The 23,795-nt window shown below is 39.0% G+C and overlaps 1 protein-coding gene across 7 annotated transcripts in view; it reads left to right on the forward strand.

The window, feature by feature from the left end:
• Positions 1-23,202, forward strand: part of pip5k1ca (phosphatidylinositol-4-phosphate 5-kinase, type I, gamma a) — a 40,318-nt gene extending 17,116 nt beyond the window's left edge. For 2 of the 7 annotated variants that reach the window (XM_053634484.1, XM_053634485.1), the window contains exons 7-17: positions 1,727-2,026; positions 5,032-5,237; positions 7,877-7,960; positions 8,131-8,179; positions 11,305-11,389; positions 12,569-12,730; positions 13,253-13,394; positions 13,589-13,618; positions 13,819-13,920; positions 15,621-15,777; positions 21,052-23,202. In XM_053634484.1, the coding sequence (XP_053490459.1) occupies positions 1,727-2,026; positions 5,032-5,237; positions 7,877-7,960; positions 8,131-8,179; positions 11,305-11,389; positions 12,569-12,730; positions 13,253-13,394; positions 13,589-13,618; positions 13,819-13,920; positions 15,621-15,777; positions 21,052-21,246 (1,512 nt within the window). In that variant the 3' untranslated portion in view covers positions 21,247-23,202. Of the gene's footprint in view, positions 1-1,726; positions 2,027-5,031; positions 5,238-7,876; positions 7,961-8,130; positions 8,180-11,304; positions 11,390-12,568; positions 12,731-13,252; positions 13,395-13,588; positions 13,619-13,818; positions 13,921-15,620; positions 15,778-17,388; positions 18,520-21,051 lie in introns of those variants that run through there. The other 5 variants (XR_008386903.1, XM_053634486.1, XM_053634488.1 and 2 more) reach the window with 5 other exon arrangements.
• Positions 23,203-23,795: the final 593 nt, after the last annotated feature.

The raw sequence follows: 23,795 nt of genomic DNA on the forward strand, positions 1-23,795 counted from the left end.
CACACACACACCCGCCTGATGTGGTAAGACTACAGAGTAAAAAGGGGAGAAACAAGATCAGAATGGTGTGAGGGAGAGGGAGCAAATTTGTCATCAGCAAAAGTTTGATATTATGTATTGAATATTAAATTCCCAGTTGCTAAATGAATGAATGTGGTGTGTGAGTCCTGGCTGCACACACCGTCTCACTCTGCCAGAAACGCATTACACTGAGTGCATTTATCAACACCAGTGATTTTCACCTATGAATATCTCATGAGCAGAAGAACAGAAACATTGACATGACTAATTACTTAGACAGCCATTAATCAGGAGCCTGTACTAATTACGTCCCGAAGTCCACAAAAGTTGGGACAGTATGGAAAGTGCTAAGAAAAACAAAGAGGAGTGATTTGTAAATGTACTTTGACTTGTATTTAAATAAATAAATAAAAACATATAAAGACAAGGTATTTGATGTTTTAACTAATCAACTGCATAGTTTTTTGAAGATAAATGTTTATTTTGAAATTGATGCATGCAACGCCTTCCAAAAAAGTTGGGATGTCACTGTCTTAAAAACCATCATTAGTCTGTAATGGATATCCTGGCATGGGCTCAGGAAATACTTTGGTAAGCTTTTGTCAGGCAACACCATACTCCACTGCATCCACAGATGCAAGTTAAGGCTTTACTATGCAAAGCAGAAGATATACATCAACACTGTCCAGAAGCGCCACCGACTTCTCTGGACTCGGTCTCATCTGAGATGGACAGTAGCACAGTGGAATCGTGTTTTGTGGTCCGACGAGTCAACATTTCATATAGATTTTGGATAAAACAACTGTCATGTTCTCCAGGCCAAAGAGGAAAAGGACCATCCAAACTGTTATCAGCGTCAGGTCCAAAAGCCAGCATCTGTCATGGTATGGGGGTGTGTCAGTGCCCATGGCATGGGTAACTTGCACATCTGTGAGACACCATTAATGCAGAAAGATATGTACACATTTTGGAGCAACATATGCTGCCATCCAGAGCAGGACAACGCCAAACCACATTCTGCCCAGATTACAAGCGCATGGTTGCGTAAGCACAGAGTGCGGGTGCTAGCATGGCCTGCCTGCAGTCCTGACCTGTCTCTGATTGAAAATGTGTGGTGCATGCTTGCTAAACTTAACCAACTGGTGTATTCACTCAGCGCCCAAACGCTTAATAAGTGTTATTAAACGAAAAGGTGATGTTACACAGCGGTAAACAGTCAGCTGCCCTAACTTTTTTGGTGTGTGTTGCAGTCATCAGATTTTAAATAAGTGTATATTTTCAAAAAATAAATTAAATTCACAAAGTAAAACATCAAATAATGTGTTAATAATGTGTTTTCAATATAGTACAGGGTGAATTGAATTTGCAAATGACTCTTTTTGTTTATTTTCTTGCATTTTCCATACCGTCCCAACTTTTTCAGAATTGGGGTTGTATTTAGTAAGACCTGATGTGGTTTCTAATTTGTAGGTGGGGTGATTTGTCAATTAGCAGCATAATATCATTTGTTTTCATGGTTACATTCAAACATGCGAACATTGATATAGCTCTTGATACTGTGCAAGTGTCAATGCAATAGGTGTTTTGATAAAAGTAGTTAATTCCCATCTGCCAGCCAATTAGAGACAAGTATTTTCTGTGGCCTTGGTATACATATGTGTGTAATGCATATTTGTAATCTGACAGTTTTTTCCCCCTCCTACAGAACCTTAACCAGAACCCTCGCACATTGCTGCCCAAGTTTTTCGGTTTGTACTGCGTGCAGTCCGGAGGAAAGAACATCCGGGTGGTGGTGATGAACAACATCCTGCCCAGGGTGGTACGCATGCACCTTAAATATGACCTCAAGGGCTCCACATACAAGCGCCGGGCCTCCAGAAAAGAGCGAGAGAAGGCAAGGCCAACGTTTAAAGACCTTGACTTCATGCAGGACATTCCTGAGGGCTTGATGCTGGACGCGGACACTTACAGCGCCCTGGTCAAGACGCTCCAGAGGGACTGCTTGGTGAGGGCTGGATGTGGGGTTTTTTTTGTTTATTTTATACACAGTCATTCAAAAGAATTATCCTAAACACTCAAGGTAAAGCCGAGGACCCTGGAGCTGTGAAGTTACACCTCTACCTCACGGAAACTCGAGTTGTTCAAAAACTTTTAATTGGCTGCGTATTTATAAAGCTCAAAGCTGTAAGCATGTGTTGATGGGCATTAAATGCCCTTAAAAATAAAACCACTTGCACACATAGATGTTCCATGAAGATAGTGGAAGAACTACCCAAAAGGGGAAATAAAGGAGTAGGCTGAGCAAGCATTAGGTGATAAAAATAGGGAGAAACAAATGAAAGTTGAGATATATACAATCATGTGAAAAAATAAGTACAGCTCATGGAAATTGTTGGCCTTTTCGACATATTTGGACAACAAACATTTGATCATCTTTAAAACAGTGCATATTAATGAAGTTGATATACTTGAACAAAACCACAAAGAAAATTATCTTTTTCAATCATTTATTCAACAGAAATATCAATAGATGTTATATTCTTCTGTGGAAAAAGTAAGTACACCCTCAGGCTCAGAAGCTAGTATTGCCCCCTTTAGTAGAAATAACTTCTTGTAGGCGTTTTGCAAAATTGTCAACCGGGCTTGCTGGAAATTGTGACCACTCTTCCATGCAATATTCTTTCAGTTGCAAGATATTTGAGGGTTTTCTTGCATGTACTGCCTGTTTCAAATCCCCCCACAACATTTCAATGAGATTCAAATTCGGGCTTTGTCTAGGCCATTCCCTAACCCTCCAGTTCTTATTTTTGAGTTATTCCTTGGTGGGTTTGCTAGTGTTCTTCGAATCATTATCCTGTTGAAAGGTCCACTTTCAGATGGCCTCACGTTATCTTCAAGCACTCTTTGATATGACACAGAATTCATAGTTGAATCAATGAACGCAAACTGTCCAGTCCCTGAGGCAGAGAAGCAACCCTAAGCCATGACATTTCCATCACCGTGCTTCACAGTTGGTATGAGGTACTTCTCCTGAAAAGCTGTCTTTGGTCACCACCAAACATGTCTGCTGTTACTGTGGCCAAACAACTCTATCTTTGATTCGTCTGTCCAGAGCACATTATTCCAAAAGGCCTGGTTTTTGCCTATATGCTCATTGGCAAACTGTAATCTTGCAAAGGCTTTTTCCTAGTACGCCTCGCATGCAGGTCAAATTTGTGCAATCTCTTTCTGATTGTGGAAGCATCCACTAACACCAACAGTTGCAAGACTTACTGATGAAATGAAATTTTGGGGCTCTGGGAGACATCTTTTTGCATCAGACGGTCTGCTCTTGGGCTGAATTTGCAGGGACAGCCGGTCCTGGACAAACTGGCAGTCGTTTGAAATCTGCACCATTTGTAGATGATTTTCCTTACAGTGGAATGATGTATTTCAAATAATTTGGAGATCTTTTTAAATCCCTTGCCAGACTAATAGGCTTCCACAGGCTTTTTTTTCTAAAGGCTTTACAGAACACTTTAGATCTTGGCAAGATGACACCACACACCTCACTAGCAAAGGGGACACCAGACACGAGATATGAGAGGGGTTTAAATTAGACAGGTTCTACCTGTACTTGCTAAACAGGTTCTAATCACTGGCACCTGTTCTTGAACACCTGATTCTAATGGATTTGGAGGTGTGATAAATGTAGGGGCATTCTTACTTTTTCCATGTGACTGATCTGTTTTTTGTTCATTTAAATTGTGAAAATTACTACAAAATATCAATGTTTGTCATTCGATAGAGTGTATCAACTTCATTAATAGGTACTGTTTCAAAGAGGATCAGATGTTTTCTTGTCCAAATATGCCAAAAAAAGCCAACAATTTCCATGGGGTGTACATATTTTTCACATGACTATGTGTGTGTATGTGTATATATATATATAGCTTTTATATGCTTAAAGGTTTCCAGCTCTTTTGAAATTGCCTCTTCTCACTGTTAACGCTATGCTTTTTTTCTGTAACCATGACTAAATTTCAGTCAGTTAACTTGCAGGTGTAGTCAGAGGGTTAAAAGGCCTCTTGCATTTTAGCTAGCTGTGTTAACACAGTTTGCTGCCACCATCAGGTGAAAAGAAAATTTGCAACGTGTTGGCTGGCAGGCCACCCATCATACAGTCTCCGAGAGAAGCTGCTGAGCGCATTTGGCCCTGAGGCTGGATTTTGGACACCCCTGCAATTGAGGAAGGGAGATCACAGTGTGTTAACAAGAATACTCAAAAGTATCAGTAATAGACAAAGATGTCAGTACACCTGAAAACATCTTGCAAGGCAACCTTACTCTGAGCTTTGAAAGAGGTTAAAGATGAACTAATATTGCTCACACATTACAAAAAGAATAGTTATGTGGAGAACAAAAATGTGGGATGTATTATATAGACTGGAGGACTTGATGTAAACACTAACTAGTGCAGTGCTGTGGCCCTACAAAACTGAAATTTAACACCTCTTTAACACCACCACAACTCAAACATACTGAGTGCTTGTCATTGCTACATTTCCTTTCCTTACATCCCTTGTGTCTTAGCTCCTCCCTCTGAGGTTGTGAGGTTAAAAAAATGAAGGTTTGCTAAATGAGATGGCCTTACCTCATCGAAGTGTCACTTTACAGTGACATCACTTATTTATGCTGTGTTACACAGTCGTATCGTCTGTCACAGAGCAAAAAAAACCAAACTAATCAGTGTGCTCGAATCCCTGGAATCAGTTTGGAATCACCGTGTGATTTGATTGCTTTTCAAGTTTCAGGCTAAAGATCATAGTCGTAAAGATGTGTTTGGGCATCAGTTAGAACATTAAGTAGTATTAGGTCAAAGGGGGCAACTTGGGTCAGTTCTGCCTGCCATCTGTTCATTTATATTTGTCCAAGACATTATTGAGCCCCTTCCCTGCCATTGGAAACTCAGCTTTCTCTAAGTCTTGTCCCAGGTCAGTGTTTCTCAGTGTTCCACTGTTTGGCTTGTAGGTGCTGGAGAGTTTTAAGATCATGGATTACAGTTTGTTGCTGGGGCTGCATAACCTGGACCAGGCTGAGACAGAGCAGAACACTGACGGCTCGCAGAGCAGCAGTGACGGGAAGAGACCACCAGCCCAGAAAGCCCTCTACTCCACCGCCATGGAGTCCATCCAGGGAGCCTCGGCCTGCGGAGAGGACGTCGACACAGAGGACACGTGAGAACTTTCACTTATTAGGGCACCAGACACAAGACCTTCCAGCCTTTATTCATTATGCATAGGAATACATCATTGTAACATTGGAGTATGTTGCGATGTGTAATTATTCAAAAATAAGCCAAAATAGTCTCCTTTTTCCCCCTAAATAATAACAGCAGATCAGTTGTTAGTGTATAGGTGTTTTTAACCGATATTAACTGACCCCGAAGAATCCGTGCCTCCTTCCCCATCTCACATTAGTAATTTCTTAATTAAATTTCCTCTCTTGAGACACAGCCTCTGAATGGAGAATGTTTTGAATTCATAATTGTGAGATAAACTCTATCAGTGTGTCATGTAACGAGTTTAGGAGATAGATGCAAATGCAGGTAAGGCAGCTTTAATGAGAATAACAATCCAAAACATAGAGCAAATATCAAAAACTGTAGTCAGGCAAGGGTCAAGCGATCGTACAAACAGACTGGAACAGGATAGGCATAAAATCGGAGTCATGTACAAAACAGAATCAAAACCAGAGACTCAGCGGCAATCATTGGCAGTGTATAGACAGAGTCAAATGCAACTGAGCGTATATTTCGCGTTTGAACAAAGACACACGAGGGGTTTAAATACTAAACGAAATCAAGTGGACAACACAAAACAGCTGATTACAATAATCACACATAAGGGAAACAACCAATGACGGAGGACGGACAGAAACCATAACAAAACACAAGTGAGATCGTAAACAAAGTAAATGTCAAAGAGATCCCGGAAGCGCGCGCTGTCACACTTCGGGCAGTTCATGTGCGCTGAATGCTTCTCGCTCAGCACAAGGGGAATAAGGTGACACAGTGTATGTACAACTTAACATTTGACAAGTATATAGTTAACATCAGCGAATTGTATTTATTAGGGATGTCACCAAAATCTTGACAATGATCAAAAACAAATTTTGACCGAAAAAAGATCAAATTCGCCTACAATAAAGTGTCATTCTAACAGCTTACAAAAACTTTTAATAATGATAATGATAATTAGAAAGTGATTAAAAACGCTGCTTGATCTCCTGCGGCATTCAGCGGAGGCGCTTAGAAACAGTGCAGTCAAACTCGTCATGGTACAAACTGGAGTGCACGGGTTTTTGGGCAACCACAGGGGGTATGATGTAGACACTTGAGAGTAGGGATGGGTACTGAAACCCGGTATTAAACTGTCCCCGGTGCGAAATTATATAAGATTGTAGTATCAGTAAGCTTCAGTTCTGCTTTTGGTACTGGAGAAATTAATTATTTTTATTTCCTGTTTATTATTGATAAATAAAGGTTATCTTACACATTTTATCTCACCAACCATTTCTAATTTGCGATAATATTAAGACGTTTGTCTGCATTTTCGTTATTTGCAATCTGGAAGTGAGATCTCTCGTGCACAGAGGCTGTCTGTCACACGCAACAGTGAGCGCACACACACAACACGAAAGCTCCCGCTTAATGCATAGAGTGACGATGGCAAAGAGAACCAAACGTTCAAAAGTGTGGTTACATTTCACTAGAGTTGATGCAGACAACACTTGCTGCCACTAGTGCAACAAGATTTTTGCTTGTAAGGACGAAAACACAAGCAATCTGTCAAAGCATCTTTCAAAAGTGCATTATGTGCAGACAGAGAAAAGCAATGTTTTCGACTGCCTAGCTAGCTCGTGTCTGTTTTCCCCATCTACATCAGGTATGTATGCTAGCAGCCTTCCCAAATAACAATGACGTATAATCATCGCATAATCGAGGTCTCTTGCGGCATCGAAACAATGTTCCTCTCCGACGTTGATCTGATATCTTTTTGCTCATTAAAGTCATGTTGGATCAAAGTTGTTCAAGCTGTTTAAAATACATGTAAAATCACCCTAATTGGTTTGCTTACCTTACGTTAAAGTGATGTTGATTTCATTCGGGTGAAATGACATCACGCATTCAGCATATTTTCGACTTGTTTTTTAAATGATTATTTTATTGATTTTACATTTAAATAAATAAAACAATGTTAATTCTGAACAGAATAAGTAATAAAGTACCAATAAGAATACGGTTAAAGTACCGCATGGATAAGCAGTATCGGTAAAAGTAGTAATACTGTTAAAACCTTAACGATACCCATCCCTACTAGAGAGGTTTACACACACGCTCTTATAAATTGTTATACATATATTTTTCCTAAAACTGGAATAAATAAATAAGTGTGCATGAGAACTTCATCTTGACTAAACTAAAACTGACGAACTACAGTTTTTTCTCCCAAGCGCCTGTGGTTATCATCAAACCCTGTTTATATGCATACTCCAGTTTCTACCTTAGAAAGGACTTTGTGAAAGGACTATATAGAAAATTTTACCATTTTGTTTTCCATTGTCTAGTGGCAGAAATGCAGTCAGTTTTGACCCAGTGTTAAACATGCACAAAAATTTGATAGATATTAATTCACCTGAAACGCAGTATGAAGGAAGGAAATCTGCACACTCCATCCAGCCAGCATTAGCTCTCTGTAAAAGTCTTTGTCTATGTAAAAATTGGAAACCCTGACATAAGCTGATGGAATTAGTGATTTTTCTACAACAGTGTCACATGTTGTCTATAAACCATGGCACATATTTTCCCCCTCAGGATGGGAGGCATCCCGGCAGTGAACAGTAAAGGAGAGCGTCTGTTGCTGTACATTGGCATCATTGACATCCTGCAGTCTTACAGGTAACACAGTCATTATTTCAGATTTTCTGTTTATGCTCGGTCTCTTTAAGAGTTTACTGAGAGCTGTTGTAAATAATTCAGAATTTCACTCAGAGCTTGCCAGTATAACTTACAAGCTGTGCATTTATACTGTTGGGTCTTAAGCTAACTGATGGTGATTTTTGTTTCAGGCTAATAAAGAAATTAGAACACACATGGAAAGCTCTCGTTCATGACGGGGTGGGTATTAAAGTTTTTAATCTCCTGCAATTCATGCACTGTTCAATTCATGTCAGTTGAATTTGGGTTACTGTTTTTGCTACAGTGTGACATCAGTCTGATTGTTAAGTTGCGATGTTGCTGCTCTGTATGAAGGTTTAATGATTTAGCAGCACACTCTGTCTGGACACTCTGTGGTCTCTGACCTTGGCCGTAATGCCACCCTCCTTCCTGCATGTATTTATGAAGCTACAAACCCTTTATTTCAGTCACAGATAGACTGATGCACTAGTAAATACTGGTATAGATCGAGATTCTCTGACATCTTACAGCCAGAAACCCCTTTAACTGTCAAATAAATTTCATAGACCATTCCAGAACAGATTTATAATATATCTATTCAAATTATAGGCTTTTTTATTTAAATTTGTAAAATGGATGTATTGGCGCAATGGAGCTTTTTATTCCTGAACATTCACATTCAAAGAGCACATTAGGTCCAAGTTGACATTTATAAACCTACATAGTTACTGAGGTTTGAATTAAAGCCTTTCACGTGGCCAGCCAAATATGGAAATAACTATAAAGACTCAATAATACAATATACAGTGCATCCGGAAAATATTCACAGTGCTTCACTTTTTCCACATTTTGTTATGTTACAGCCTTATTCCAAATAGATTAAATTAATTATTTTCCTCAAAATTCTACAAACAATACCCCATAATGACAACTTGAAAGAAGTTTGTTTGAAATCTTTGCAAATTTATTAAAAATAAAAAACAAAAAAAGCACATGTACATAAGTATTCGCAGCCTTTTGAGCTCAGGTGCATCCTGTTTCCACTGATCATCCTTGTGATGTTTCTACAACTTGATTGTAAATTCAATTGTGGTAAATTCAGTTGATCAGACATGATTTGGAAAGGCACACACATGTCTATATAAGGTCCCACAGTTAACAATGCATGTCAGAGCACAAACCAAGCCATTAAGTCCAAGGAATTGTCTGTAGACCTCCGAGGCAGGATTGTATCGAGGCACAGATCTGGGGAAGGGTACAGAAACATTTCTGTAGCATTGAAGGTCCCAATGAGCACAGTGGCCTCCATCATCCATAAATGGAAGAAGTTTGAAACCAGCAGGACTCTTCCTAGAGCTGGCCGCCCAGCAAAACTGAGCGATCGGGGGAGAAGAGCCTTAGTCAGGGAGGTGACCAAAAACCCGATGTTCACTCTGACAGAGCTCCAGCGTGTTTCTGTGGAGAGAGGAGAACCTTCCAGAAGAACAACCATCTCTGCAGCACTCCACCAATCAGGCCTGTATGGTAGAGTGGCCAGATGGAAGCCACTCCTCAGTAAAAGGCACATGACAGCCCGCCTGGAGTTTGCCAAAAGGCTCTCAGACCATGAGAAATTAAATTCTCTGGTCTGATGAAACAAAGATTGAACTCTTTGGCCTGAATGGCAAGTGTCATGTCTGGAGGAAACCAGGCACCAGTCATCACCTGGCAAATACCATCCCTACATTGAAGCATGGTGGTGGCAGCATCATGCTGTGGGGATGTTTGTCAGCGGCAGGAACTGGGAGACTAGTCAGGATCAAGGGAAAGATGAATGCAGCAATGTACAGAGACATCCATGATGAAAACCTGCTCCAGAGCGCTCTGGACCTCAGACTGGGGTGAAGGTTCATCTTCCAACAGGACAACGACCCTAAGCACACAGCCAAGATAACAAAGGAGTGGCTACAGGACAACTCTGTGAATGTCCTTGAGTGGCCCAGCCAGAGCCCAGACTTGAACCCGATTGAACATCTCTGGAGAGAGCTGAAAATGGCTGTGCACCGACGCTCCCCATCCAACCTGATGGAGCTTGAGAGGTCCTGCAAAGAAGAATGGGAGAAACTTCCCAAAAATAGGTGTGCCAAGCTTGTAGCATCATACTCAAAAAGACTTGAGGCTGTAATTGTAATTGTAAAGGTGCTTCACCAAACTATTGATCAAAGGCTGTGAATAGTTATGTATGTGCTTTTTTAATAAATTTGCAAAGGTTTCAAACAAACTTCTTTCACGTTGTCATTATGGGGTATTGTTTGTAGAATTTTGAGGAAAATAATGAATTTAATCCATTTTGGAATTTGGAACACAACAAAATGTGGAAAAAGTGAAGCGCTGTGAATACTTTCCGGATGCACTGTAATAGCTTTAATAATAGTGGGTTGTGATTTCCACCACTGTAGGAAAAGAAATAAATAAATATAAATAAAAACAGACCCCACTTTGACAACCACTGGTATAGATAATAATCAGTATTGGACCTTTAGCTGAGTTTTGCCGTTTTTGTTAGAAGGATGGTAGAAAAGGTATAGAAACAGCTCTCTCAAAGTCTCTCACACTCAACACACACACGTATACAGTCTCACATTCAGCAGTTCTTTATTTATAGCTGAAAGCTTCACAGGATCAGCTGTGAGGCTGTGCCACTTCCACAGTATGGCCTGTGATGCATTTGCCTGCATCTGAACCTGAACGGTTGTCACTTCATTTATACCTTAATGAAGTCATTTATCCAGCAGTGGGTGATGGAACTTGTTCGAATCAGATTCAAGTAGATCTGAAATGGATCCAGTTTTGTCATACTCATTTGCTGTTGTTTTTTGTTTGCTTGTTTGTTTTTTTAAGCAGTATTTGTGTTCTGTATCACCAATTTCACACATGAACCAGTCTATTAATTTGTTCAGGAAGTATAGCCATGCAATAAGGTCAAAAAGTTAATTCTTGTTATACCAAATAGCTCACTAACAATATGAAAATGACTATGGGCTCACACTTGATGTTTGAAGTGACTTAATATAAACAAAAAACATGTGAGGACACATTCGTGATTGGCTGGCTTTCACTGTACACACTGGGTGTGTGTGACCTGTGGTGCTGTATATGACTATGTGTATGTGTTCATACCGTGGTATATAGACATGTAAACTGTGTCTTTCAGCCTTATCAGGAAGTGTGTTCTTCATGCAGATGTTGTCAGGATCTTTCTAGGGATACTAATGATCAGGCTGAGGGAAATGTTCAGATTAATGAGGCAGTAAGTCATAAAATTCCAGTTTTCTAACTCTTAGTTATTCTGTTTGGTTTTTTAGGACACAGTGTCTGTTCACCGGCCTTCTTTCTATGCAGACAGATTCTTCAGATTTATGAGCAGCACAGTATTTCGAAAGAGCACTTGTAAGTCTGCTTCAAAAACTTGACTCATTGATTTATTACGTGCTGATTGACTATACAGTTGTATGATATACAGTCAGGTCAGAGTCATTGGATGGCACTTCACACTGCAGATGGACAATGACCCGAAGCATACTTCGAAAGCAACCCAAGAATTTTTTTTAAGCCGTGGAATGTTCTGCAATGGCCAAGTCTATCACCTGATCTGAAACCAATTGAGTATGCATTACACTTGCTGAAGGCAAACGGAAGACAAACCACCCCAAGAGCAAGCAGGAACTGAAGACACCTGCAAGAAAAGCTTGGAAGAGCATCACCAGGGAAGAAACCCAGCGTCTGGTGATGTCTATGGCTCCAGACTTAAGGCAGTCGGTGACTGCTAAGAATTTATAACCATTAAAAATGATAATTTAATTTATGATTGTTAATTTGTCCAACTATGTTTGGCCCCTTTAAAATGGAGGTCCACATTTAAAAAGTACTAAACACTTGCAAATTCGTTGCAGTTATCTAATCAGCCAGTCATGTGGCAGCAGTCCAATACAGGTCAAGAACTACAGTCATGTGGCAGCAGTCCAATACAGGTCAAGAACTACAGTTAACTTACTTAAAAATATCAGAATGGGGAAAAAGTGTGATGGTACCAATATCCATGCCATGATCAAAGTAACAGCGGTCACACTTTTTCTTCTTTCTGATCTTTGATGTGTACAGTAACTCAAGCTCTTGACCTGTATCTGATTTTTTTACACTGAGCTGCTGCCACATGATTGCCTGATTAGATAACTGCATGAATGTACAGGTGTTCCTAATAAAGTGGGCAGTGAGTGTATATACTATGTATACACATTTCCTGTGATTTTGAGAGACTTTTTCTCTCTTTAAGATGGCTCAAATAAATATTTTTCCCTATTTTTGATTATTTTCCGCTGTTACCTGTTCCCCCACCCCCCATGACCTATACCTGAGGTTCACCAACAGAATGCATGACATTTGGTACAAAATAATTTTTTGGTTGACATAGGCTTCCATTACTACATTAGCCTAATTTCTCCAATGCAAGACTAAAGAAGCAAACATCAGACACAAATCATGTCATGGCTGATCATGTCATATCATGGAAGTATATCTGAGCTTTTTGTTTCTTTAAAGTCATAACAGCACTCCTGTTTCTGTTCTCAGCCTTGAAGTCCTCTCCCTCAAAGCGTGGTCGCGGAGGCCTTGCTGTGCTCAAATACTCAGGGCCTGGAGCTGCATGGTCAATCAGCCAGCTTCCCTCCGAGAGAGACGACAGCATTTACGACCTGCGAGGGGCCCGTAGCTTCCCCACGTTGGAGGACGAAGGTAAACGGCCCCGCATGAAAATACCTACTCATTCTAGTTGGCTTCAGAACTGTAAGGCATGTCCTGTACACTTACAGCATGGAGCCTCAGTATTAGTGTTTAGAAAAGCTGTCTGAATGGGGGGTTTGTGTTTTGTTAAGTGAGTGGTTCGAAATAACGTGTGTTTTGAACTGACACTTTTTTATTTTAAAACAGAGCCTATGTTTTGGAGCCTATGTTTTTCCTGCTGTGTTTACAGATGTTTTAACAATTTAACATTATAGTTGACTTCTTAATGCTTCTGTAAGAATTTTAATTTGCCTCATTTGTTTTTAAGATTATTTAATTGAAGGATATTATTCAGACTTGAAGAGTTCCTAACAATCTTTCCTGTAACCTTGAAAAAACAAGATGAATAAACAACTGTTCTTTGACTTTGTGTGTGTGTGTGTGTGTGTGTTTGTCTGTCTATCTGCCTGCCTGTCTGTCTGTCTGTCTGTCCATCTCTCTCTCTTTCTTTCTTTCTCTCTCTCTCTTTTTCAGGACGCTCAGATGTGCTTCCCTGCACACCTCCATCGTTTGAAGATGCCACCACAGCCTCCATCGCCACTACACTCTCCTCCACCACCTCTCTCTCCATTCCCGAGCGCTCCCCATCTGACACCTCTGAGCACCCACGCTACAGGTAACACACACACACATGCACACACACACACACACACACACACACACACGCGTGTGCACACACTCGCACACACACATGCACACACACATACACACACATACACACGCACACGCACACACACACACACACACACACTGTCTTTCTAGCTGTGACTGCTGAGCCTGTTATAATGCTGTTTCTGTTTTCTCTCACAGGAGACACACCCAGTCTAGCCAAGACGGAACGTAAGTTGCTTTGACTCGGTTTCATTCCTGTAAGAAAAAAAGACTCTGCCTATATTTCACCCACCCAAGAATGGAAGACCATCAATTTATTTGCACAGACAGAGGCAACATTTTCAACCATTACACTCCATTCTTTATTCTCATTAGTTATTGAATGGCAGTTTGTTGAATGTTGGCACCCTCTGCTGGTGTGATTGTAGGACTCAGGAGGAAGATCAGCAGACCATCACAGTAGAGGTGGAGTTGAAGAGACAAGACAGCGAGCCTACACTAATAGCACCACAACCTTCTCCAGAAACAAGGTAATTATTGGTGTAACAGCCTTTGCATAACTAAATGGATGTTTTATATTTGTTTAATGGCTGGTAGAAAACATATGATTCTGTGTGCAAAATGTCTCCAAAAACATACATGAAGTTGTTTAAATATTAGAAAATCAAAGTAAAAATGAAGTCATTTGCACCACCCACATTTGCAGGACAGAAAAACATCCGTTGACTCATTGAAGATTTTTAACATCTTCAGTGGTTAATGCACGATATTTACAGCCACAGTCTGAAAAGTTCCTCAGCAGTTTCTTGTCATATGTTTTTCCACTTCATTATCAAAGTCTTTATGCATGGAACAAAACACTTGGATTTTTTCTTGATTTTCAACGTTAAATATCTTGGCCAATTCCCACCCACCAGTCAGGTGCCTCCATCATACATCAGCTGCTACCTGGGGCAGGCAATACACAGCCTGTTGTGCAAAGGCCTTTACAGTCCACCACTCTCACTGTCTTTCATATACTGTAACTAAAACACAGACTCATTTAGCACTGGACTACCCTGATTTGACTGCTCAGTCTGTGTCTTAGTGGACTCATGCTGTCCTTATATGCTGGTTAACAGGGTATTATCTTTCCCTGTTTGTTTGATGATTGAACTTGGAAGTGTATTTTTGCAATGTCACATCTGTCCCTCTGTTGTGGTTTGAAGCAGTTGGTTAAAAGTGTGTAGTGACATGTTTTTGGGCTGTGTCAGTGGAGGAAGGTCATTGGGACTGTTGGTGTGCGGCCATATGGGTTAAGGGGAAAGAAGCAGTTGTAGGAGAGGGGAATTAGCCATCTGCCTGATCTGCCCCTTCTAGATCTGCTCACCTATTGTTGCTTGGTCCTGTGGTGGGAAATATTAATCCTTTGGCTAATTAGATTAAGGAGGTGTGTGTGTTTTACTGATACTTATATAGATTATAATTTTATATATATATATATATATATATATATATATATATATATGTGTGTGTGTGTGTGTATATATATATATATATATATATATATATATATATATACACACACACACACACACAAGTACAAGATATATGTATCCATGATCCTAGGTAAAAATATTAATGCAATAGATGAATAGTAGCAGAAGATCAGTAGTGTCGTCTGGTCTAATAGCAGCAGTGATGATAAATACTGCTATAGTTTTTCTAGTGTAGTCTCTGAGGGACCTTAGGGTGTCTTCACACTTGTTCTTTTTTTATTTTTTTTTACTGAAAAACTGTAACCATAAAAATGCTCTTACTGGTATCAGCTAACTAACTCATATTTTGCTATCTAGATTAGTAGATTTATTATTATCAGTAATAAAGGTTCAGTAATGATTGGTTTAACTCTTAATGAGGAGGTTGTTTGCCTTCTGTAACTTTTTAGAGGCAGAAAATCAAGAGAGAGAGAGTAGCTGCTTGTGCAACTTAATTGTATTCAGCAACAGTTAAATTGGGACATCATATTGCAACAGGTTGTTAATTTTTATTATATTTCAGTGTTTTGAACATTGGCAATGAAATCTTTTTGAATTCTACTTCATAAATCTGCTTATATTCTATTAACAAAACTCATCTCATCTTCATCAACACACTGTCCTCTATGTTGTTTTTTTTTTCTCATTTCTCATTAAATATGCAACCTGAAAAAGGTTTGTTCTTCTTTTTTTTCCTCATCTCACTGTGACAGTGAAGAACCGGAGCTACATGCTGAAGCTTCCTGTTCCACAGTTCCTGCGAATCCTAAAATAGTGGTGGACTCAGACTGCACTAGTCAAGCCTCTGGTTGCCCCAGCCACTCCTCTGTAGACGAGGATGATGATGTGCCAATTACTGATATCTACTTTGTAAGTATCCTTTGGTCATAGTATGCTCTGATTCATGTACTTCATTCGAGACTCTATATTGAGTATTTAGAGCCTACACCTCATGGAAATTGTTGGCTTTTTTGACACATTTGGACAAGCAAATATTTGGTCATCTATGAAACTATGCCTATTAATGAAGTTGATATACTTGAACAAACCCACAAGGAAAATTAGTTTCACAATCATTTATTCAACAGAAATATCAATAGATATGATATTCTTCTGTATAAAAAGTAAGTACACCGTTGGTCTCAGAAGCTAGTATTGCTCCCTTTAGTAGAAATAACTTCTTGTAGGTGTTTTGCATAATTGTCCACCAGTCTCTGACATTGGCTTGCTGGAATTTGTGACCACTCTTCCATGCAATATTCTTTCTGTTGCAAGATGTTTGAGGGTTTTCCTGCATGTACTGCCCGTTTCAAATCCCCCCACAACATTTCAATGGGATTCAAGTCTGGGCTTTGACTAGGCCATTCCATAACCCTCCATTTCTTCTTTTTGAGCCATTCCTTGGTGGATTTGCTAGTGTGGTTAGAATCATTATCCTGTTGAAATTTCCACTTGTTTAAAGGCAGCAAAGCAATCCCAAACCATAACATTGGTGCTTCTTCTGAAAAGTTGTTTTTGGTCAGTACCCAATATGTCTGCTGTTACTGTGGCCAAACAACTCTTATCTTTGATTCGTCTGTCCAGAGCACATTATTCCAAAAGGCCTGGTCTTTTCCTATATACTCATTGGCAAACTGTAGTCTTGCGTTAATGTTCTTTTTAGACAGCAAAGGCTTTTTCCTGGCGTGCCTCCAATGCAGGTCAAATTTGTGCATCTCTTTCTGACTGTAGAAGCGTGCACTTTGACACCAGCAGTTGCAGGACTTACTAGCAGATCCTGTGATTAAATTTTTGGGTTCTTGGAGACTTCTTTTTGCATTAGACAGTCTGCTCTTGGGCTGAATTTGCTGGGACGGCCAGTCCTGGACTAATTTGCAGTCGTTTGAAATCTGCGTCATTTGTAAATGATTTTCCTTACAGTGGAATGATGTATTTCAAATAATTTGGAGATCTTTTTAAATCCCTTGCCAGACTCATACACATCCACAACCTTTTTTCTGAAGGCCTTACAGAACTCTTTAGATCTTGGCATGATGACACCACACATCTCACTAGCAAAGGGAACAGCAGACACTAGATACAAGAGGTTTAAATAACACCTGCACTCCCTAAGCAGGTTCTAATCACTGGCACCCAATCTTGAACACCTGATTTTTAATTTTTTGGATTTGAAGGTGTGATAAATGTAAGGGCGTTCTTACTTTTTCCATGTGACTGATCTGGGGTTGTTGTTTTTTTTTGTTAATTTAAATTGTGTTAATTACAACAAAATGTCAATTTTATGTGTCATTCGATAGACTGTATGAACTTTATTGATAGGCACCGTTTCAAAGAGAATCAAATGTTTGCTTGTCCAAATATGCCAAAAAACCAACAATTTCCATGGGGTGTACTTATTTTTTCACATGACTGTATAACAGAACACAGCCATGTTTATTGGATCCATGACATGATTGGAGGTGATGATGTGAATCTGTGCAGTCTGCAGAATCGCTGGTGTGAGGCGCGGGTGTTGTTAGCCTGGTGAGAAACCAGTGTGAGAGTGTGGTGTGTTTAACTGAATACTGTTTCCCCTGCAGTGTGTTGAAGCCAGACGAGGAACAGTTCTGCATCCAAAAAATATAGAGCAGAATATATTATTGCAAAGTAATTACCAGTGTAATGATTTAAATGACACTATTAAAAGAATAGTAATGGAAGTCTATCTCATCCAAAATCTGTTTTTTTTTAAATGTACACAAATTTTAAATAACTGTGCTATTGAATAAACAGCTTTGGAAATTATTAGGGATTTAGTCTGATCCATATTTAAGCTCGGACTGATTTCAAGATGGCGCCCCTCTACCTGGTAAAGTCAGCACCAGAATTATTGGCACCCTTGGTAAACATGCTTCAGTTACATTTTGTTGATGAGAATTTCTATGGATGCCAATAATTGTGACACATGGTTGTGCTAATCTAAAATATATTTAAAGGTTAGATTTCTCTCAGTGCACAATTAAACTAATAAACCACAAGGATGTGTGTTCATAACCGTTTTACCCATCTTTAACAAGCGTGCCAATACAGCACACAGTGCATTAAAGCACATAGTGTATGCACATATATTTTCAGAAAGGGATCTGAATCAGGGACATTTGCATTACTTATTCTACATTAGCTTCATTAGCCAGTGCAAAACTAAACAAGGACACAAAATACGTCTTAGGTAATCAGTTACATTTGGACTCAGGAGAAAATCATGTAAATGCAGGTTTTTTTTGCTGAATTCATGTTTTGATGTTATATCAAACTGTGTGTTCCCCCTCTGGCTTAGGAACCTACAGGTTAGTAATGAACCCGATTCATCCAGACAGTTATTTTAATGGATCGAATGTTAGGACTGCCCACTCATTTTCATTCTCAGTGTCCAGAGTGATGTGTTATGCTGCCTGGTCTAAACTGCATGTGACGGGTGCGGTTTTGTTCCCTGCTGCATACCTTCATCAGATGTTCTAAAGTGTGCTGTAACCTCTGCATGAAAATGCAACATTTCGTCTCATTTTAGTGCCTGGTTTCAGACTCGGATGTTTATTTTTTACTGCGTGTGTGTCTTAACACCTCTCACTGCATTATATCCATGCTTAAGCAACAATGATGGAGGACGTTACTGAAAACACTCATCCCTGTTGCTAAGAAGTAAAACTGTCACCATTGGCTTGTTTATAATTACATCATCAGTCTACTGCTGTGTGCATGACTCAAGCAGCTTGAGGAAATGCGTTCTAGAAAAATAACTGAATAGTGGGAAAGTATAGAAGGAATATAATATCCTTATAGCATGCTATTATAGGAGACTAATCAGTGATAAGGTGGTGTGAAGTTACTATTCCCATCACAAAGGTGATTATTTTCCAATAACAGCATGTTGTGTTGTATTCCTCTTATAACACAACAATTTGCCAAAGATTACAATTTGTGTAATTTATTAAATAACGACATGCAATACTTTATCCATGTATAGTTAAGTTCCATCACTTATATCAGGCATAAAGAGTCTTTCCTGCACCAGCCTCTCTTTCTTTTCCTCTCTTCCTCTAGTTAACAAGAATAAAAAATGCACCTTTTCATGTTACATAGAAACCCCAAATTGTAAACTTCTCCATCCTGACGACTTTCCTGTAACAAAAAACTTAGTTACAGCTTTTCCTCTGATTGTTTCAAAGTGCTGACACTGGAGACTCCTTCCAAAAATGTTAAATACATGTCTCTTCACAGAAAGCCTCACCAAATCATTACACATGGGTTTTAATGAGTTTTTATATGGAATATCCAGCATACAAGTCCCTGCGTAAGTTGTTAGCTTACAGTGTCATATTAGAATGAGGGTATTACTATAAACCTTGCAGCTGGAACTACTGTCAGATCTGAAATTAATCAACTCTTTCTGACCAATCAGATTTGAGAATTCAGCAGTACTGTGGTATAAAATAACTTAACGCCGTGCTGAACGTTGGTGTTAGGAGCAAGTCAACAGTTGAACTTGACTGTGTTTCATAATTAACATCCATCCACTTGCAGCTTATATCAGCTACCCTGTGTCACCTGTTCATTTATGTATTTGTTTCTCTCACTCAGTTCCTCTCTTTTTTCACTCTACTTCTCTCTCTACATGACTACATGAGCAGATATCATTTTTAACATTTGCATCTATCTCTGTCACACGTTTTATATTCTGTTATTAATTTTTTGACCATTTATTTCCTTATTTGTCTGCTAATTTTTTATTCACACCCATTCACCCTTAACTCTTTCTTTCTCTCTCTTTCTCACTCACTCACTCACTCACTCTCACGTACACACACACATTTCTCCTGTCTGCTGTAAGTTTGCTGATGGCAGCTGTTGTGTCAGCCAGACCATCACACACAACAGGAGACTAACTCCAGGCCACAGTGTAAGTCTTGGTAGTGAACTAGCCTGCTGTGGTGCATTGTGACTGTAGTGCTGTCGTAATAGAGAAATTAGTCACACACATCCTGCTGGCATGTTTAGCCTCTTTAAAAATGTGAAAAGCCAGAATGCGAACTTGGCCACCACTACCTTTTCCACTTCCCATTTCATTTGCGCAGCTCCGGTTCCCTCTTCTGCAGCCTGCTACCTCTCTTCCTGTTTTTATTACTAACTGCTTTTATACAGTAGATGGCACGCTTAGGGTTTTAACAAGCAAAAATTTTACTTGACTAATTGTGTGCACAAGTCCAAGGTAATGTAAAAACCTCCAGCAAAAAATGGACACTCCAAAACTGAGAAATAGCCAAATGAAAAATCTGCTTTTAATAGGACATAACTTTATAAAAATACAAAAGAATTTCAGTCAGTTCGACCATCGTCAGTGCATGGCAGAACCTCACAAACCACAATCCTAAGTGCAATGCCACTTATACATTAAAACGGTATAGAAATTAAGATAATAATCTTACATTAATTTTTATTTATTTATTTATTTATTATTATTAAAATACAAGTGACCCAGAATGTGTCATTATCATTAATTATATGTTTATATATTTCTACATTTTAACTAATTATTGTAGAATAATGCATTTTTAATATGAATGGCCTAGGAACATGTATACACGTTAAAATGTAAGGAAGTTGCAGGCATGAATATGCAAATTAGGAAAGATCTACCAAATAGCTAGCCAGCTAGTTAACTGCTAGTAACTAGCTTGCATGTGTCACAGGTAAACACGAGTGAGATTTCAGTACCTGAGTCTTGATTCTCATCATTCATTTCCTCAGCAGTTTATATACCAGCAGACAAACCAGCCATTTACCTTTATTCTTACTTTCTAATAATTAGTATATTGTTCAAGGTATCGAGACTATTTTGTGACATTTTGCCAATACTTTTCAGATCAGTTTTTATGGAAGTACTGAGCTTGTTTTAAAAGAGAAATTGTGAATTTATCGTGGTGTTAAAACCCAAGCACTAATCCAAAATCACATTTTTAAATGGTTCTTTAATGTAATTGTTCTTTCTTTCATCACTGTGTTTGTCTCAAACTTTCACCTCCTGCACTGTCTTCTATTTCTCGCTCACGTCTCGGCTCTGTTGCTTTCTCATGCCGACTGCTGCATTCTCTCCATTACCTAAAACAGCCTCCGGAGGAGAGGAGCTGGGTTTATTCTCCTCTGCACTACGCTACAGAGTCTAGGACTCTGCCCACAGGGGATGAGGACAGCGATACCGTAAGTGACTGTTGGTGGCAGAGCTGCCCGGGATGTCTGATTTGGATATTTGCCAGCTTAAAGACTCTCTTGTTGTGTCAATCGTTATTTCACAATCCCTCATGATTGATTTATCATAGCTGTTTTGTTTATTTCTGTAGATTTTAATACAGTGGTGTCATCCGCATGGAGAGGGTTCAGGTGTCTGTGTGTTTTTACTTTTCTGTGCATGCTTGTACTCTTGGTTTTTACAATCATATTTCTGTTCTCATCTATATTGAATGTGTATTTGATCAGTTGAAAGCGCAAATACCTTTAATTTTACAGTATTATGATGTATTGTGATCAGTTTAGCGACAGCTGCTCTCATGTCTCGTCCACAGCAGTGAGTGTGACAACTCCGGAGATCGATCAAGCGTGACGTGGCTTCCAACTCAACTGACTAAACTTCCTACAACATTTTTAAGTGACTGGTGTCTTCGATTCTCATCCCATCCTGATCCAGAACTACTTGCAGGCTGCAGTGTGAAGCTTTGTGTTGAACGTGCACTAGCGTCATTCCCCTGTTTTCCTCCCGTCATTCCATCTATGACTAACAGCACCACACCAACCAGTAATAACTGTATCCTTAGAGATAACATTCCTGTAATTCATAAAACGTTTTTTATTTGGTTTTTTACTTTTCTATGTGTGTGATTCTCTGAGTGTGATACTGTGAACATGCTTTTCATATGTATAGATAAAACGTTTGGTGTGTAATGTGAGTTTGGAGGAAGCTTGCTCTGTATTCTACAATTAACTTCACTCAGTGATATAATGAACTATTGGTAATGTTATACTTTCAGCTATATCAGGGGTGGACAAATGATAAATTTATTAGCCAACCCACCAGCCCAGAGTTCTTACCCAGTCTGATGTTTTGGAAACCTGATTAACCAAGCTAAAAACTGGTACCTAACATAATGTAGTAACATATGGCCAGGTAGTAAGTTAGTACTTTAATACAAACTAAAGGAATCAAATTAGTATATGAATTCCAAGGGAGGGGATGACTCTGACGATGTGTTTATCCTCCCCTGATTTAGTTTGCAGTGTAGCACGTTGTGTTTGCAAACATGACTAAACGTCACTAAGTTGTTGCTGAGTGCTTCGGCTGTGAGATGTGGTGTTCTCTCCTCACATCACGATTAAAAATATGACTTAAGTCGGGCTAGCATCTTTCAACATGTTCAACACGTATTTCCTGTCAACATGTTTAACTGAGAGGTGACTGAGAGTTAGATGACCGTGATGCACTTTGTTTTGCTCAGTTTCACCTGTGTGTTTTCAATTCTGTAAGATTGTCCGTCATCTGTGTGCACTAATTAGTTTACCTAGTATAAAACATCCTACCAGCACCGTGGCGGATGTGTGTAGTGCAGCAGGTGGTGGAATTCAGAAGCGTCGTACCAATATAAAGCACAGTAGGTTTAAACAGAAATACCAAATGAAAATGTTAGTTTTTAAATAGTTCATGGGAAGTAAATATTAGTTCCATAATCTTATTGATGAACCTAATTGTCCATTTGGTAACAATGAATCACTTGCTTACCCCGGGTACCCAGGTTAGTAATTTGTTCACCTCTGCATATAGACCGTTATCTCTAAATCTTATGGCCTCATGCATAACGTTGGTCAAACATTATTCAGGACAACAATATCATGACACATGGGACAGAAAGACAGTTGCTTTAAACCGTTCTATTTTTTTTTTTTTTTTTTTTACTGGAGTTAACACACCCTTCTAGCTCAGCAATGCAAATTCACACAAGTGAGAGGAACATGATTAACAAACAGCAACATGCTCCAACTAAACAGCAAGAGCAATGAAACAAATTTGTTCTCAAAAGGAATATTCCAGCGTTCTTGATTTCCCCAACCTAATCTCTCTATATACCACATGTGTAATTCATAGGCAGATAGTCGTGACAACAGTATTGACATTTCCTTGTACAGAGAAAAGAACAAAAAGCCTAGGGGCAGATGATCAATTCTGTCAAAACAACATTTATATTATACAACTGTATAAGGTGAATGAACAACTCTAATATTAAATGTCTTTTAAATGAGACAGAGGTGAGACCAAAAGCTTTTCTTATATAGATTTATCCAACTTTACAGCACTGGCACAGTATAGTTTAAAAAAAGTAATTCCAGTTACTTACACTTTTTTAGGGTTTTGTGAAGCAGCAACATATAAATTCTTCTTGTGAGAAAGTAGTTCCATCTCTTTTACACAAGAATGAATTATACTGATAGAGCTTAATTTACTTAGAAATACTTTTAAAATACTTAGAGCTTAATTTACAGAGACAACTGAAAAAGTGACAAAAGTCCTTTATAACATTTTTTGATATTCCAACAACTTCAATTATGAATGACTTTCAAGTAAACAGATTTTAATTTCAAGTACAAGGAAAAGTGGCCAGGTTTGTTCACTACAGAAGTGATAAATAGAGAATAGTTTGAAAAACATCCAGAGTATTTAATGCAAGCTGTAACATACACATGGATTATTTGTTGACTGAGGTAATACGAATGGTTTGATCTGCTTTTGATGCATTCTGGGTGATGTCAGCTCCTGCAGATTTCTTTAAGCCTCTCAAGGATCATCCAAGAAACTTCAGTTGGGTTTA

Source organism: Ictalurus furcatus, chromosome 10 (assembly GCF_023375685.1).
Source record: "Ictalurus furcatus strain D&B chromosome 10, Billie_1.0, whole genome shotgun sequence".
Classification (NCBI taxonomy): Eukaryota; Metazoa; Chordata; class Actinopteri; order Siluriformes; family Ictaluridae; genus Ictalurus; species Ictalurus furcatus.